The sequence below is a fragment of the Mesoplodon densirostris genome, chromosome 2 (assembly GCF_025265405.1).
Source record: "Mesoplodon densirostris isolate mMesDen1 chromosome 2, mMesDen1 primary haplotype, whole genome shotgun sequence".
In the NCBI taxonomy this organism is placed as follows: Eukaryota; Metazoa; Chordata; class Mammalia; order Artiodactyla; family Ziphiidae; genus Mesoplodon; species Mesoplodon densirostris.
In genome coordinates, this window is record NC_082662.1 from 56,972,281 (window position 1) to 56,990,340 (window position 18,060).

An 18,060-nucleotide genomic window follows, 5' to 3' on the forward strand; every position below is an offset into this window, starting at 1 on the left:
CTCTTCCAGCCGCCCGCCGCACCGCGGGGGCCGCACCGGCGCCGGGGTCCCGCGGACGGCTGCTTCCTCTCCCGCCGCGGCCACCGGAGCCCGGAGATGGTGGCCGCCAGCGCTCCCGCGCCGTAGCTGGGCGCCCCCTAAGTTCGGGAGCCGCCGCGGCGCTGAGAGGCGGCTGCAGAAGGGCGAGAAAGTTTTGCCGGGTGCGCGGAGCGGGCCCTGGGCGCACCTCCCGGAGCTCCCTCCCCGCTTCCCGGCGCCTGGAGCCCGTCGGCGGGGAGTGGGGGTAGGCGGCATGGCCCGCGAGCCGGAGGAAGAGGAGGCGGCGGAGGCGGCCGCCCTGGCCCGCGGGGGTCGGGGCTCGCTCGGCCGGGCTGGGGCGCGGCGGCCCCCCTTCTGGCTGCTCTGCCTGGCCGCGGGCTGGCTGCTGGGCGCCGGGGCCGACGCCGACTTCTCCATCCTGGACGAGGCGCAAGTGCTGGCGAGCCAGATGCGGAGGCTGGCGGCCGAGGAGCTGGGGGTCGTCACCATGCAGGTAAGGGGCCCCCCCTCGCGCCCGCGAACTTGCCAGGCATCCCGCCTATGTCCTCCGCGCAGAGCCCGGTCCCATCCCCAGTACAGGTCCCCTTAAACGAGAACCGACCTCGCTGGCATGCACAGAGCCCCCTTTGCCCCGGACACCTCCGCCCTCCCTATGGACCCCCTGACTACACACCAACTCCTCTTCCAAGCACTCGGGTCTCCTTCCCTTTCTCCTCTGCAGAAGCCCCTGCCCTTTGCACAGACCCATTTTCCCCGCCCCCCGGCACAGTTCCATTATCTCGGCAAGGATTCTCAGGTTCCCTCGCACCTCCTTTCCTAATTTGCACGCATTTCCCCGCAGTCTTTTTTACTCCTCCACCCCTGCAAATTCCCCTTCCCTCTTTGTGTACCCATCCCGGGACAGCCGGTCCCGCCTGGCCCGGATGATTTTCCGAGGCCCCCAGTGTACCCCCTTGATCACCTCTTCGGGTCCCCCAGACCTAGGCGCAGCAGTGGGCGCCGGGAGGGGAGGCATCGCTGCGTGCGCAGCAGCTCCAGGGCCACCTGGGGTCCTGGCTGAGAGCGGCCGAGAGAGTGAACTCCGCGCTCCCTTTCCCCGCCCGGGTGTATTGGGGGAGGGGCTGGCCTGGTAGACTCCGGGTAGATTCCCGACTCGTCCTGTGTGGTGGACTTTTTGTTGTTGTTGCTTTCCGCTGTCGCTGTTGTCGGTTGCGCGCTGTCGGCTGTTTTTGTTTTGTGTATGCCTTTTGGGGGGGGGGGAGGAAAAAGGGAGCATAGTGAATAAGGTTCCCATTTCTCTAAATTGTTTACCAGGTCCATCCTCCCCAGGAGAGGAAGGGGGCTAAAGAAAGATTGCCCGAGGCTAGTAAGGAATCCTGAAGATGTTACTAATAACCAGTAGTAGTAAAAAAATTGCTAAACAGAAACCACCTGGAGATTCTATCTCGCCGTTATTTTAACCTCCTTGGCCCACTAGATTAGGAGGAGAGGTTGAGATGACATTCCGAGTCTGAAACCTTAGCTATAACATTCTTCCGTAAAATAACCTCATCCTCTTATGTCTTTTAACAATAATAACGGTGATGAATGTGGTCTTCGAAAGAGCGAAGTTTCCAGGAATGTGTTCTTGGAATAGGTTTCTGATTTCGATTCTACTGTGACCACCCTTCTACCTCCCACCGGGAGAGGTGTTTTAAAGTCACTTGGGACTCAGGTTTCTGATGTCCTTTTTTTTCTTTTTAATTTAAACCTCTCTCCCTAACCCTACGCGCCCCCCACCCCCACCCCAGTCTCCTCCCAGGATGATACAGTTTTCCTAAAGCTAGTTCCACAGACCTTTACCGCTGTAGTGAAAGACTGTAGGGTTTTTTGTTTTGTTTTAGGAGTGAGGTGAGGCTGAGGAGTGGATGGTTTGCTTGAATGGCAATGCTGCGTTTATTTGCAGGCACCGGCCCTGAAGTGCAATAGAGTCTGATTTTTCTTCATGTGCATAATAGTAGACAAGCTTTTAAGATACGTCATTTAACTTTTCTATGCAGATCTTTTAGGTTCAGATTAAGTTATAATTTTTTCCATATGCGTTTTCTGATTTCTGAGGATTGCTGACAGAGATCTTAGGAGTGAAGTGACCTTTAGAGGAAATGAACTAAAATGTTAGGGATAAATGAGAATTTCTTTTTCCACTGATGAATGTTTCAATTCAGAGGACAAACAATTGCATTTTTGCATAGAGACCCTCTTTTAATAAAGGAAATTTAATACGTTGCAGTTTTGGACTGTGTTTGTAAGATTAGCAGGCATTTATCACCTTCATCCCATCACTAGGGCTGGACAAGGAACCTCAGGGTTTTTTTCCCCCTTCACCATATAAGCTAAGGACTAGCTTTTTCTAAGATGCTGACAGTAGTTTTACTGTTTCTCACCCGATCCTTGACAAAAGGTGAAATCGGATCCCAACACATTGTCATTCAGGTAGGGATCCAAAGCAAATGTAGTTTTAAAAGGCTTCCCTGTTGAAAAGGAGACACTTCAGAAAAAAAAGCTCTGATCAGTGGGGGGTTTGTGCCCAAATGGCCCTTTATCTCCTCCCAACTGGCCTCTTTCTAACACCTTTGCAACCTCATTGTGGAAACTGGCCTCCTGGGGACAGGGTTTTGTCTGGCAAAATGTGAAGTGGCTTCTCTCCTTTTTTTGAAAGGAGCAGCACATACTGTATTTAAATTCTTCTTCTTGAGCTGTACATTGATCTGCCACTTGCCTCCTTCTGGGAAAATTGGGGAAAGGGTCTCTTTTCAATTTTGTTAGACTGTCAGCTTTTGGGGGGAGGGAACACTTGTAAAAATCTAAGGCAGGTTAGATTTTTTGCCCTTAGAACAAAGGTTTCGAGCCTCACATTTTCCTCCGTAAACCTCTTGGATTTGTTCAATGTGTCTGAAATTATATGGGTTTAGCTGCCTAAAGTGCAGATAATATAGTCCTTCCTTGTGACATGTTGGATTTTATAGCTGTGGAGCTAATCTGTTGCTCAGAGGCAGGTAGCCTCATTTGGGCATTAAGGTGAGCAGGGTCAAACTTCCATCTGTGGATACGAGGGGGTTGGGGAGAGATGATGTCTCTTTGCAGAAAAAGAATGTCCTCCCTTGATTAAGGGATTGACTCTTTTCACTTGACCTTGGCATTTCCAGTACAGTGCAGACCTTTCAGGACAGCATCTTCTTTGACAAGAAACTTTCTGTCGGTCAGTTTATACATTAAAAGCCTATTTCCAGACTTCAGTTGCTGCTGCTGAAATTCTCCAAGGACCATTTTTAATTTTGAGAAATTGCAAAGTAGCCTTCCAAGGAGGCCTGTTGCCACCTCTCTCACAGGACAGGCACAAGGAGTAATTTTACAAAAACAAAACCCAGGCCTTCTTTCAGCACTGTAGTTTCCCATGGCATAGTTTTTGTGCTTGCTGATAGAGAAGACAGTTTGAAAAGCGATCTATCTTAAAGATTTTCTTGGAAAGGTTTTCTCATGGAGGCTGCCTGCTCATGTTTTTTTTTTGTTGTGGTGGTTCCTTTTTAGTAATGGACAAAATTAAAAAAAACAAAACAAAAACTCTAAATGATCTGCACCAGCTAATTTGCCCAGTGCCCTGGGAAAGCTGCCACTGAATACTGCCCCCCTGGCAGCAGACCCCATACATCATGGATAAAAGTCAAAAACCTAATCATCATCTCCTCAGGGGTCTCGTGGAGTGAAGCCATCAACGTTGAGATCTAGGGAGCAGAGAGTGTCTGTGTCCAGGGAGGCTTGCCTCTGCTTTTTTATTCATGCAACAAGTTTTTATCGAAGAGCGTCGTGGAGTGGAAAGAACTCCACACTGGATTTTTGGAAACCTGGGTTCCAGCTCTGCCACTTGAGAAGTTGGGTGATCTTTATCTGCAAACCTGGAAATGATGATTCTTCCTAGAGGTCTGCTCTGTGGACCTAATGGCAATAGCGTGTGTGAAGGCACCTGCTGATGTGAAGCTGGGGCTGGGAACTGTTGATGGACGTGGTTGTTCTTAAATGGAGAAATATTCCTTGGAAGCTGGCTGAGCACAGAGCATTATGCTAGCTGGGTGTTTGGGGGATTTACAGGGAGGTATCGCAGCACAGCCCCTTAAGGAGTTTGCAACGTGCAGGCGGAGGTAAGGTTGCACAGGTAAAACAGTTAAGCAACAATGCCTGCTTGTTAGAAGGCATATCGGGCTCTGGGAGCCATTTCATCAGGCACTTATAAGGCCCATTTAACACTATATGACAATACAGGCTTCCTAACAGCAAGGGCCTGGCACACGTCCAGGGTGCCCGCCTCGATGTTAGCTCTAACTCAGCTCTGCTGGGCTGGGCATAGTCACTGTGAACTTGGCAGACACACTAGTAGGTTGGTTGGACAGCTGCTGTATGGGGCTTGGAAAAGGGGTGGGTGAGGAGGGTCCTTCCAGCAGGGACAGAAGAAATACCAGAAGCACAAACTTGAGCTTGAAGTCAAATGGAAGAAAGAGCAGCAGTCAGGACAGTCATGACTTCAGAAACTGAAGGGCTCTGTAGGGGTGAGGTGTTGACTGAAAATCTAGAGCAGTGTTGTAAATAGTGGCTACAGCTGAAAGTATAAGGGGAGGCCTTCTTTGTATGCCCTAGGACAGCGTTACGTAAGTTCATTTTTCATATTGGCATACATTCAACAAACTTTTGGGGGAGGCTTCTATTCTCTGAGGGGCCTTGGGTTAGGCTAAGCTTGGGATACAAGGTAAATAAGGTCTGGTCCAGGCCCTGAAGTTCTCAACTGATGATGTAGACAGATAACAAAAGTAGGTGGTATGATACGGGGGTTAGGGAGAGGCAGAGAGGTGTTAGAAAGCAGTGGGCTAGTGCCATGGTAGAGAGAGGAACAGGGCATTACAGGAGTACAGAGGAGGGCTGCCGAAGCCCATCTGGTGAGGCAACGGAAGTTGGCTACTCCTCCCTTGGCCTTTTAAATGAACTGTCCACACACAGAGGCCAGTCCTGCAAGCAGAAACAGCCTCAGACATTAAGGGTAACCAAATCAGCAGTTCACCAGACATTTCTAATGTCCTTTGGTGGTACTGGACAAGGTAGCTGTTATATCTTAAGCACCTGAAAAGGGGGGTGGCTGTGACTCTTGTACCTCTGCATATGGCCACACGTCTTATCTCATTTCTTTGGCCGTCACGCCCAGAGTTTCTGTGGTTATTGGACATAAACATCTTTGTGGCTCTACTATAACTGCGTGCTGATTTGCAGTTATGTTTAGGCAAGGTTGGCATTTGCCCCTTAATCATGTCCACCATACCAGGAATGGCATGTTTTAGGATGATTTGAATGTGTACTTAGGCAATCGAGACTGTTTTAGGGATGAAATACTCACCTGTATTTGCAAATAATGTTGTTTGATTCTATGCCTTGTACGCAGTATAAGCCCTAGTGAGAAAACTGTGGCCTTGTTTTTTTCTGAGATTGAAGGTTTGGAGTAGAGGAAAATTGACCATTGGTAGATGACTTTGAGTTGAACTTGGTGAGAATGAGCGCAAGGAAAAGCATGTTGAATCACTTCTGAGGGACTCTCCCTGGTGCGCTTAGTACTTCCTCCCCTTGCTCTCCACTGATACCTGTCTTAGCTGGCATCGTCGCCTGTGCTTATGCTTTTCCTGCCAGTTGCACTTGAGCCTGGTGGGGTGTGGGGGAGGGGAAGGAGATGGTTTTACACTTTCTAACTTGGTGCTATTTCTGGTTGCTGCTTGAAGAGAGTTCCTTCCTTGAGCTTAAGTGGATGAGCAGACAGGAAACGTGCAGAACTCTGGAAGCTAGGTATTATGTGCAGTGGGATTTGTCTTGAATCTGCTTGAACCTGGTGTAAAAGTGTATTGGAAGTCAAAAACGTATAACGGGCGACAGTTTTGACTCAGCTAGTTATTAACTGTGTCACTTCCAGCATGTTATTAAATCACCCTGAACTTGAGTGTCTTTGTGCTTTATTTGGTTAATGGATGGAAGTATCTTTGAGCACAAGGTCTAACATAGGAAAAGTCAGTAAACAGAAATAAATATGGGACAATTGATTTAGTGCCAGTGCACAGAACCTGGAAGCCAACAAACATGCAACTCCAGAGCCCGAATGAAACTGAAATCTAAGCTACATGTGGTCAGTCCTCTGGCCCAGGGGTTACCAAAGTGTGGTGCACGGACCTCAGGGATGTGATGCAAAACCATCCTTTGGGGCTTGTGAGGAAAGTATTAGACTGCTATTTATAGTTATTTATTTACTTTTAAGCTTTTAAATGCAGAGACTTGAAAAAATATACAGAAGTAAAGAGAATAGCAGAAGAATGCTCCTGTATCTCTCACCCAGCTTAAATAGCTATCAACTTGTGGTCACACTAGTTTCATATCTGCCTCTGCCTCTACATGCTTTTCCCCTCCCCCCCAGATTATTTTGAAGCAAATTCCAGGTATCACAGAATTTCATCCATAACATTTTTACTGCATCCTTATTTAATTTCTATATTAATGTTTTATAATCTGCATAATATATTGCTGCACTAGTGTATAGAATTTGCAATCCATAAATACAAATATTTTGGAGGATATATACTTATAATTTTTTTTAGAATGATGTGCCTGAGCAAAATGATCACTGTGTCCCCTAGCCCTTTACAAATAGCTAGTACCTTTGCCCAGCAGCCTCCTTTGCCTTCCATATGTAACGCCCAAGATTCTTTTGCATCTGACCCTCATTTTCATGCCTGGCTTTCCCCACGAGGCTGTGAGCTTCCATGTTTTCTTAGTGGCCAGCTTATAGTCCGAGCACATGTATTTGACTGATGCGCCACGGGCCCCGTCTTCTTACTCCTGCTTTCTCCCTCTTGCAGAGAAGGAAGGCAGGAGTGAGAAAGGAACAAGGCAAAATAAGCTGTGAGGGAGCGGGGGAGGTTGAAGAGGAAAAGCTGATTATATATGTAATTATCTTCTGATGAGTCTGTCAGCAGATATTCCCTGGGTGCCTTGTTGCAGAATCAGAGGCTGGGAGAGTATAGGATACCCAGTGCTTTCCCTCCAAGAGCTGTGTCTTACCAGAGAGGCTAAACCAACTTGAATAGGTCAAGGCAGTATAGAAAGAAATGCTAAAATATGGGATCAAGGTTACACCAGGGGTTGCTAACTCTGACGTTGCCAGGGGTCAGTTAGACAGAATGAGTGAGGCGGGCCAGGTGTAGGTCAGTAAGGAACGGTGTTGGCTGTTGTAAACAGGAGGGCACGGATCAGGGCTGAAAGGAGGCAGCTGCTACTCAGCTTCTCCGATTGCTGCTTGGTGGCAATGAGGGTCCTGTGTTGCCACATGACTCACTTTTCAGGAGAAGCTGGGTATCTTGTTTTTAGATGAAATCTCTTGATTCTTAAAATGTTGGCAAACAATTCACATTTAAAAAACAAAACAAACAAGACATTGTGTGGGCCAAAGCAAACATGCCTGTAGGCTGGATCAGGCCAGAGGCCACCAATTTGCAGTGTCTGGATTAGAATTATTCAGTGAGCTCCAGGAGAGAAAATCAGTGCTTGTGTGTAAAGGTTATGGGGAAGCAAGTTTCTATATGATAGAAAGGACACCTTTCTGATAGAAGAGTTCTAAATTGGATTGCTTTAGGAGATGAGTTCCCTGTCATCCTAATTACTTAAACAAATGGTCATCGAATTTTTTTTTTTTTTTCTTTTTTTTGCCATACGCGGACCTCTCACTTATTGTGGCCTCTCCCGTTGTGGAGCACAGGGTCCGGACGTGCAGGCTCAGCGGCCATGGCTCATGGGCCCAGCTGCTCCGCGGCATGTGGGATCTTCCCGGACCGGGGCACGAACCCGTGTCCCCTGCATCGTCAGGCAGACTCTCAACCACTACGCCACCAGGGAAGCCCGGTCATCGAATGTTTATTTGGTGCCAGGCACTATGTTCGTTCTGAGGCAGCCATCGGTTAATTTCCAAGGCAGTGAATGGTATGAGAAAGGCGGTTCCGGATGCTTGGAGAAAGTGTGTCAGAGATGTTAACCCATTTGAGGGGGGTGCAGAGGGATTCTGGAAAGCTTTCCAGGAAAAGTAGAATGAATAGGAGTTGTTTAGTCAGAGAGTGAAGTTCCCAGAAGTCTCCTTTGTGATGACGCCTTCAAGGAGTGGAAAAATGGCCTTAAGATTTGGAGTTTAGAGAGCTGGAGGGAAGGGAGGGTGCAGGAAGAGGTCAGAAGTAGACAGAAGTCAAGTAGTGGGTCCTTGGATCCTTCATGTCCGTCAAGACACATGGCAGGTAACAGAGCACCCAGTTTATACCAGCTTAAACAAGGAAGTAAGTACTGCCTCATGCAATTGAACAGTCTAGGGGAGATCTTTGGGCAGGGCTAGATGAGGGCTCAGTGTGGCTGTACCCTCCTTCCTTCCATTCTCATAGGTTCTCCCCTTTGTTTCAACATGGCTGGCAGTAGCTTCTTAGTGTTTCAGTTGGGAACTAGCTGCTGCTTGTGCCTGAGTCTCTTGTCTTTGGAGGAGATGTGCTCTGGGCGGGGTGGTGGGGGTGGGGGCGGAATAGGAACCTGGAGAAATGAGGAGCTTGGTGCCTAGAAAGCTCAACTGAAGTGATTTAGGATTCAGGCACCATTAGCAGCCACCACATCCCATGGCCTGCTCCGTACCTAGGTTCTGTCTCCCCCAGTACAGTTCCGGGAGGGCCTGCTTTGCGGTCTCCCGGCTTCTGGCCTGCACACAGGCTGGCTGGCCTCCCACCGTGGTCCTGTGGCCTGCCCTGAGCGGCTGTACAAACCCAGGCTCAGCAGGCCTGCCCTGGGCATGCCTTTTCTCCCTGACCTGTCAGATCCACGGATCACCGGGTGCCATGAGAACTGGGAAGAACCAGAGAGAAAGTCAGATCTACCTCTCGCATTTTACAGATGAGGAACGGAGGCCCACTGGAGAGTGGCTCTCTGGAGATTACACCAGTAGTACGTGTGGTAGACTTAGAACTCAGGTCTTGGTTTTAGGGTTCTTGCTTTTTGACCTTTTTCACAGTTCTACCCCATGGCAGCTCCATTTTCCTAGAGAAGATTGCCTTAAAATGGAAAGGAAACTTGACTTAAGAACCTTTACGTTCCTCTTTTGAAAAAAACTGTTTGGCTTATTCCTTTTATGGTTGAGAATTTAAAGCTGATAGTCTAATTTGACAGCTAACTGGGTTTTGTTTTGTTTGTTTGTTTGTTTTAAAGCTACTTAAATACCTAGAAGTCAGTGAGCCACTGAAGAAATACAGAAATTCTGAGACTTACCACAATGTTAGATATTTTTTGATTTTTTAAAAGAACAAATTTAAGTGGTCAATAGCTATTTATAATTGTGAACCTGTACCACCAAAGTATATTTTTTAATTAAAAAGATAAAGCAGAAAAAGAAAACAAAACTTTAAGGGAGGAACAACTTTGGTTTTTTGGTATTTATATAAAAGCTACAGAAGGAAATTACACCTGTAATTTTCAGGCAGAGTGCTATTTTAGAATTGAATTTTGGGACTGCATATCTCTCCCCAGTTATTTGAAGTATGAAGTTCTTTCTTTCTTTGAAAATTGTAATAGTATCATTACTTTGGAGCGGTTGTTTATTTGATTTGATAATGAAACAATAAATGTCATTTGAATGCCTCTTTACCTTGCCCACTTTGTTCTGAATTCAAAAGAAGTTTTCCCCTACTTCAGATTTACATAGTCACATGATTTCTCAGTTAATTACAGTTAGAAAAGTTCCAACACCCAAATACCAGCGTGGGTCCACTGAAAAGTAGCTTCTGGTCCGTATATCCCTGGAAATAGTGTCCTTTATTGTCATTGTAGTATAGAAGCCAGTGGGGGAAATTCTTATCCATTGTACATGATAACCTCCTCGTTCTGTTCCAACCATAACAGTTATTTTAAAGGCTCGGTCAAAGCCCAAGACTCCAGCACTTTTTTTTTTTTTTCTGGATTCCCCTTGGATATATATTTTTTTAATTTTATTTTTTGCATCAAGTATTTGAAAAGATACTTTGAGGCCCTGGTGGAAGGGCAGTGAACATCAGCAAGCCAGTGAGAATGAACCTGAATTTTTAATTAGGCTTTGAGTTGTTTCTGCAAAGTGTGGAGACATCATTAGTGATGTAAGTCTTGTTGCATTAGCAGAGACTGACATTTCACTTCAAACGGGGAGAGTGCAGCTGTCCTGTGCAGATAAAAGTTGCCAAGTGCAGAATAGCAAGGTGGATTGGTAGATAATTAGCTGTCCCACATTACTGCAGTGTGGAAGAAGCCTGCCAGTCACGGGCAGGAAGGAGGAATTATTAGCGGAGAAAATCCAAGTGTGTCATAAAGCACTTTGGAATCACTTCAGCTGTGGCAGAGCTGATAAGGAGTATGTTAAGGAAACAAGACAAACTGAGCCTAGTATATGATGGCCAGCTTTCTTTTTCTTTTTTTTTAAACAAATCTTAATTCAAAAGAGGAATAGCTAGAAATTAATGATCCATAAATACTCTGAAGTACAGATTCATCAGTCTGCCCTGACTCTGCATATAAAATAATTAACCAGCTTAAAATAGTCTTCATAGTTCCATGTCACTTGAAAATAAAGTAAGGATTCTAAATAGGAAAAAAAAAATCACAGGGAGACCATAAAGTCTTAACAATTACAGTTCTGTGTATAACCATGAAAAGATATTTGAAGAAGAAATTTTGAAGTCTGTCACCTCCCTGATATGTGTTACAGTATTTGTAAATGATTTGAGGATATTTTTATGTCCTTATGGGTGGTGCACGTGTTAAAAGTTTTGCTGTTATCTTCGCATGCATCTCTGGGAATGAGCAGTGTAGAAAGACCTGTTGGGTTTCTTATCAGACATTTGCTAATTCACATGAAACTTCGTGGGATTTTTTCTGTGCACTGGATTGCACCCTCGGCCCCTATCAGGATCCTGGATGCTGTGTCCTAATTCCACCCATGTTTCTTGATTGGCTTTCTCCAAAGCCTGTGCTTCTCCTGGCAGCCCAGGGACAGGAGGTGCTAAAGTACTCAAGGTGCTGCGTTCTGCTTGGATGGTGTCCTCTCTGAATGAGGGCTACGCTTGGCTGCTGTAGGAGAGCCAGATTTCTGCTTTTGCTGCTTGTTTGCTCCCTCTCTTGGGAACTGTCTCTGGGTTGTTCCTGCCCTGAGCAGTTTTGGAGAAAGTCTGGAGAACTGAGGTTTTGGGCAATCTTGGCTAAGGGATCCAGAGCAGGTTTCACTGACCCTACGTGAACTGGGGATATTTGCCCCTTTTGTAGTCCTTGGCGGGGACTAGACTGTGTGCTGACTTGTGAACCTTTTCATTAGTTATGGGTTGGTATCCCAGAGTTAGTGTAAATTCAGATGACCAAGGAGGCCTGGAAATTTTTATTTGCATCCATGTGTAATCAGTTAATAAATGCGGGCAAGAGTTGCAAACAGTAAAGCTTTGTACAGATGAGGACTATTAGAGTGTAAGCTCTCACAAGAAAGAGCCCAGATTTATTCATCTGTATAGTCCTGGTCTGTTAACACAGTCTCTGGCACATGGCGAGGACTCAAAAAAGGTCTGGACTACTGAAATTGTGTGGTCATCTTTAAACAGTAGATTTTGTAACTTTCTAATACTATTCTGAATTTAGCTTTTGCTACTATGTTTGTTTTATTACCTAGTCTAGACTTAAGTGAAATGTCTTGAGCCTACACTTGCTACTAAAGATTTAAAATGTTTCAGATGAGTGACAGTGTCTAGCAGAGTAAGCACATCAAGACTCTAAGTATTAGTTGGTTCTGGTGTCTAATTTCTTCATGTTAGAGAAAGCTTAGGTATGTATATTGGGGCCACTTAGGAATATAAAATATACAAAAATGTGTGTGTACTTGCAAATTATGTACTTAGAGCTACTTAATCCTAGAGGTTAAATTCATCAGTTAGTTCATTTAACGAATATGTATTGAGCACATACTATGTGCCAGGTACTGTACTTGGATTTGAGTTCATGGTTAACACAAGACAGACAGGATCTCTACTCTTACAGAGTGTACCACCTACTAGGGGAAATAGACATTAAAAAAGTAATCATATAAATAAACATAAGTGATACACTTTTTGAGTAATGTTATGAAGGAAACAAGGATTATTAGAAAGACACCAGGGAGATCTTTTAGAAATATGTCAGATATGTTGCTTCTCTGCTTAAATCTCTCTAAAGGCTCCCATCTGACTCAGAGTAAAATCCAAAATTACAGTGGTCTTCACAGCCAGTGTGATCTGGCCCCTGATATCTTTGTGGCCTTATTTTTTATCTCCCCTTCACCCACCCAGGTCCCGCGCCCCCCCCATTCCCAACACTTTTATCTCCTCTTCACCCACCCAGTTCCCGCGCCCCACCCCCACCCCCGTTCCCGACACACAATGTTCCTCTAATGCTCCAAGCACGCACTTGCCCCAGAGCCTTTGTACTTGCTCTTCCTTTTGTCTGGGAAGAGCAACAAACCTTTTCCTGCCCATCTTCTTTACAACAGTATCCTCCCTTGCCTCTCCTTACTCTGCCACCTTACCCCATTCATTTTGTTTGTCATGCCCCTTAAGTTCCCACAGGTAAGCTTTGTATTATTCACTGCTGTTTTCTTATGGAATGCTGCTTGGCATTTAGAATTACTCAACAAATACTTAACTGGATAAGGTGAGTGGGAGTGACAACTCTGGACTGGATGGCATGGGAAGGAATCAGAGGAGGTGATTCAAAGGAGGAGCCAATCAGAGGAGAGGTGGGAGTGGGGCTAGCAAACGAAGGGGGAGCCAGTCAGGGAGGGCAAGGGCTAGCATTGGAACAGAGGCAAGAGCCTTTGTAGAGGTCTTGAGGCCAAACTTTGGCATACTTAAAGAACTGAAAGAAAGCCAGGTGGCTGACTTATTAGCCTGCCAACAGAAAGATGATGCAAATGAGGAATGTGAACCTTATTTCTAATCAATGCAAGTGTGTTTCCCTATAACTCTTTTGATCATGCCTTTACTGATAAGGACCCATTCGAAGGATGAAGATGCACATGAAAGACCCTGGATCTGTAGAGGTCTGGAGGTTGGAAAATCTGTGGCAGGTCGTTTGTTTCTCTCTTGCAACAGAGGGAAGGAGAGAGGGAGGGGGAAAGGGGGTGGAAGATTACCGCTTCATGAAAAATTTAAATGTGGCTTCATTCTTCTACACCTATAAATTTAAAAAAACACTCATACTTCCCATGTTATTCTTTTTCTTGGAAGGGGGGAAAAACAACTAAAGCAAACTCTGAATTCAGCAATGAAGTCTTGCAGTAGTGACTTAGATGTACTTTCCCCCCATTGTATTGCATTCGTTCAGATAGACAGTTAGATAGATTTACACACAGTAAAATGTACTGTTTTTTCTCCCCGCAGATAGCAATGATCACTTTTTAATGGGGCCTTTAAATTTTAGAACCAAATCTTTGTGAAGTGGGTTGAACATTTTTTCATTTTAATTTAAAAATTGTAAAATGTACATAACATAAAATTTATCTTCATCATTTTTAAGGGTGCAGCTGTGGCATTAAGTACATTCACATTGTTGTGCAGCCATTACCACCATCTATGTCCAGAACTTCTTTGTCTTCCCCAACTGAAACTCTGTACCCGTTAAACAGTAACTCCTCATTTCCCCCTCCCCCCAACCCCTGGCAACCACTATTTACTTTCTACCTCTATGAATTTGACTACTTTAGGTACCTTGTATATGTGGAATCAATCATACAATATTTGTCCTTTTGTGGCTTATTTCACTTACCATGTCTTCGGGGTTCATCCATGTTATGGCATGAATCAGAAGTTCCTTCCTTTTTACAAAACCGTAATTCAAAAAGACACACGCACCCCTATGTTCATAGCAGCACTACTCACAATAGCCAAGAAATGGAAACAACCTAGATGTCCATCAACAGATGAATGGATAAAGAAGATGTGAGGGCTTCCCTGGTGGCGCAGTGGTTGAGAGTCTGCCTGCTAATGCAAGGGACACGGGTTCGAGCCCTGGTCTGGGAAGATCCCACATGCCACGGAGCAACTAGGCCCGTGCGCCACAACTACTGAGCCTGCGCGTCTGGAGCCTGTGCTCCACAACAAGAGAGGCCACGATAGTGAGAGGCCCGCGCACCGCAATGAAGAGTGGCCCCCGCTTGCCACAACTAGAGAAAGCCCTCACACAGAAACGAAGACCCAACACAGCCCTAAATAAAAAACAAAACAAAACAAAACAAAAAACAAACCAAACCCACGAAGGAATGAATGAGTCCAGATTTACAACTGTATAAAATGATATTCAAAAATAAGTTTAAAAAAAAAAAAAGATGTGATACACATATACAATGGAATACTATTTAGCCGTAAAAGAGAATGAAATTATGCCATTTGAAGCAACATGGAGGGATCTAGAGATTATCATACCAAATGAAGTAAGTCAGAGAAAGACAAATATCATATGATATCACTTATGTGTGGAATCTAAAATATGACACAAATGAATTTATATACAAACAGACTCACAGACATAGAGAACAGACTTGTGGTTGCTAAAAGGGGCAGGTGTAAGGGAGGAATGGATTGGGAATTTGGGATTAGCAGATGTAAACTATTATATATAGAATGCATAAACAACAAGGTCCTACTGTATAGCACAGGAAACTATTCAATATCTTGTGATATATATATATACATATATATATTCATATATACACATATATAACTGAATCACTTTGTACAGAAGAAATTGTGAATCAACTATACTTCAATAAAATAAAATAAAAATAAATTCCTTTTTTAAGGCTGAATAATATTCTATTGTAAATATATATCATTATTTTGTTTGTCCATTTATCCATAGATGGTCCCTTGGGTTGCTTCCACCTTTTGGCTACTGTAAATAATGCTACTATGAACATGAGTGTATAGATACTTGTTTGAGTCACTGCTTTCAATTCTTTTGGGTATATACCCAGAAGTGGAATTGCTATATCATATGATAATTCTATGTTTAATTTTTGACAGAGAGTCATACTGTTCTCCATAGTGGCTGCACCATTTTACATACTTATCAGCAATTCACAAGAATCCTCATTTCTTCCCATTCTTGCCAACATTTGTTTTTGTTCACAGTAGCCACTCTAATGGGTGTGAACATGTACTCTTTTTGGTGTAGAGTTCCATGAAATTTGGTAAATGCACATCATGTAACTCTCACCACAATCCAAATGCAGAAGTTTCATCACCCTTCAAAATTCTCTGTTGCTCTTTTTAGTCATTCCTTCCCCTCCCCCACTACCCAACTTGCTTCGCTTGAAAACCATCTCCATCTCTAATTTGCTTTTTCCAGAGTGTCATATAAATGGAGGCATTACAGTATGCATTTTGAGTCTGGCTTTTTAAATTTAGTATAATGCATTTGAAATTCATCCATGTTATGTATATGAGTAGCTTATTCCTTTTTATTGCTGAGTAGAATTCCACTGTGTGGATGTACCAGTTTGTCTATCCATTAACCAATTGAAAAACATTTGGATTTTTTGAGGCCATAAATCTATAAATATTCTTACTGTAAACATTCCCAATACAAGTTTTTGTTTGAACATAATTTTTCATATTTCTAGGGGTGGGATTACGATGTTACTTAAGTGTATGTTAAACTTCGTTAGAAACTGCTAGTCTGTTTTCCAAAGGAGCTATCTCATTATGTATTCCCACTAACAATGGATAAAAGTCCTGGTAGCTCCACAGCCTCACTGGAACTTGATTGGGTCAGTCATGTTAATGTTAGCCATGGTAAAATGTGTGAAGTGGTATCTCATTGTGGTCTTAAAGAACATTTCCCTAATGAGTAATGGTGCTGAGCATTTTTTCATGTGCCTATTTGCTATTAGTATATCTTTTTTGGTGCAATATCAAAACCTTTGCCCACTTTTAAATTGGGTTATTTCCTTTTTTTTCATTATTAAAAAAAATGATTTACTGATTTTTAAATTAAATATGTAGATTTGTACAATGATTATTACCATCTAGTTTTATAACATTTTCATTACTCCTGAAAGTTCCTATGTGCCTGTTGTTGAGTTTTGAGAGGTACTTAGAAAAAATATTCAGATGTACTTTTAATTTTCTTATGAGTGCCAGATTCTACTACAAGTTTTTTTTTTTTAATTTTATTTTTTTATGCAGCAGGTTCTTATTTAAATGATCTATATTATACATATTAGTGTATACATGTCAATCCCAATCTCCCAATTCATTACACCACCACCACCGCTGCCCGCCACTTTCCCCCCTTGGTGTCCATACGTTTGTTCTCTACATCTGTGTCTCTATTTCTGCCCTGCAGACTGGTTCATCTATACCATTTTTCTAGGTTCCACATATATGTGTTAATATACGATATTTGTTTTTCTCTTTTTGACTTACTTCACTCTGTGTGACAGGCTCTAAATCCATCCATGTCTCTACAAATGACCCAATTTCGTTCCTTTTTATGGCTGAGTAATATTCCATTGTATATACATACCACATCTTCTTTATCCATTCATCTGTCAATGGATACTTAGTGTTGGAAGATTTTTAATCACAGTTTCAATTTCATTACTTGTGATTAGTCTCTTCATATTTTCTGTTTCTTCCTGGTTTAGTCTTGGAAGGCTATACCTTTCTAATAATATGTCCATTTCTTCCAGGTTGTCCATTTTATTGGCATAGAGTTGCTTTTAGTAGTCTCTTATGATTCTTTGTATTTCTGTGATGTCCATTGTAATTTCTCCTTTTTCATTTCTAATTTTATTGATTTTAGTCATCTCCCTCTTTTTCTTGATGAATCTGGCTAAAGGTTTATCAATTTTGTTTATCTTCTCAAAGAACCAGCTTTTAGTTTTATTGATCTTTGCTATTGTTTTCTTTGTTTCTATTTCATTTATTTCTGCTCTGATCTTTATGATTTCTTTCCTTCTACTAACTTTTGGTTTTGTTCTTCTTCTCTAGTTCCTTTAGGTGTAAGGTTAGATTGTTTATTTGAGATTTTTCTTGTTTCTTGAGGTAGGCTTGTATTGCTATAAACTTCCCTCTTAGAACTGCTTTTGCTGCATCCCATAGGTTTTGCATTGTCGTGTTTTCGTTGTTATTTGTTTCTAGGTATTTTTTGATTTCCTCTTTGATTTTTTCAGTGTTCTCTTAGTTATTTAGTAACATACTGTTTAGCCTCCATTTGTTTTTGTTTTTTATGTTTTTTTCCCCTGTAATTGATTTCTAATCTCATAGCGTTGTGGTTGGAAAGATGCTTGATATGATTTCAGTTTTCTTAAATTTACTGAGTCTTGATTTGTGACCCAAGATGTGATCAATCCTGGAGAATGTTCTGTGTGCACTTGAGAAGAAAGTGTAATCTGTTGTTTTTGGATGGAATGTTCTATAAATATCAATTAAATCTATCTGGTCTATTGTGTCATTTAAAGCTTGTGTTTCCTTATTAATTTTCTGTCTGGGTGAGCTGTCCATTGCTATAAGTGAGGTGTTAAAGTCCCCCACTCTTATTGTGTTACTGTGGATCTCCTCTTTTATAGCTGTTAGCAGTTGCCTTATGTATTGATATAAGTTGCTTTTTTAAGTGACATTGTTTTCACAAGAAATTTGCTTTCACAGCTTAAAGAATAATGGTGCCCAGGATTAGAAAGAATCAAGTATAATCTAGGATAGATAAAAATCTTTAAAAGAGAATTCAGGAATTTTCAGTTCTTGTTTTCAGCAAGAAATAAAGCATTATATAAGAGCTTTGGTTAATGTGTCCTGAGTAGAGTTGTAGGTTTAATCAGTCAATCTTAGTAACTATTGACTGACCTCCTGTACTCCTGTACACCTCAGCACTGTTCTAGGTGTGGGGTACAGTGATAAA

At 43.1% G+C, this 18,060-nt stretch overlaps 1 protein-coding gene across 1 annotated transcript in view; it reads left to right on the forward strand.

The window, feature by feature from the left end:
* Positions 1–291: 291 nt before the first annotated feature.
* The window catches only part of CACHD1 (cache domain containing 1), a 218,978-nt gene continuing 201,209 nt past the window's right edge, over positions 292–18,060 (forward strand). Inside the window, exon 1 of the mRNA XM_060089904.1 lies at positions 292–532. Within this exon, the coding sequence (XP_059945887.1) occupies positions 293–532 (240 nt within the window). The 5' untranslated portion in view covers position 292. The remainder of the gene's footprint in view (positions 533–18,060) is intronic.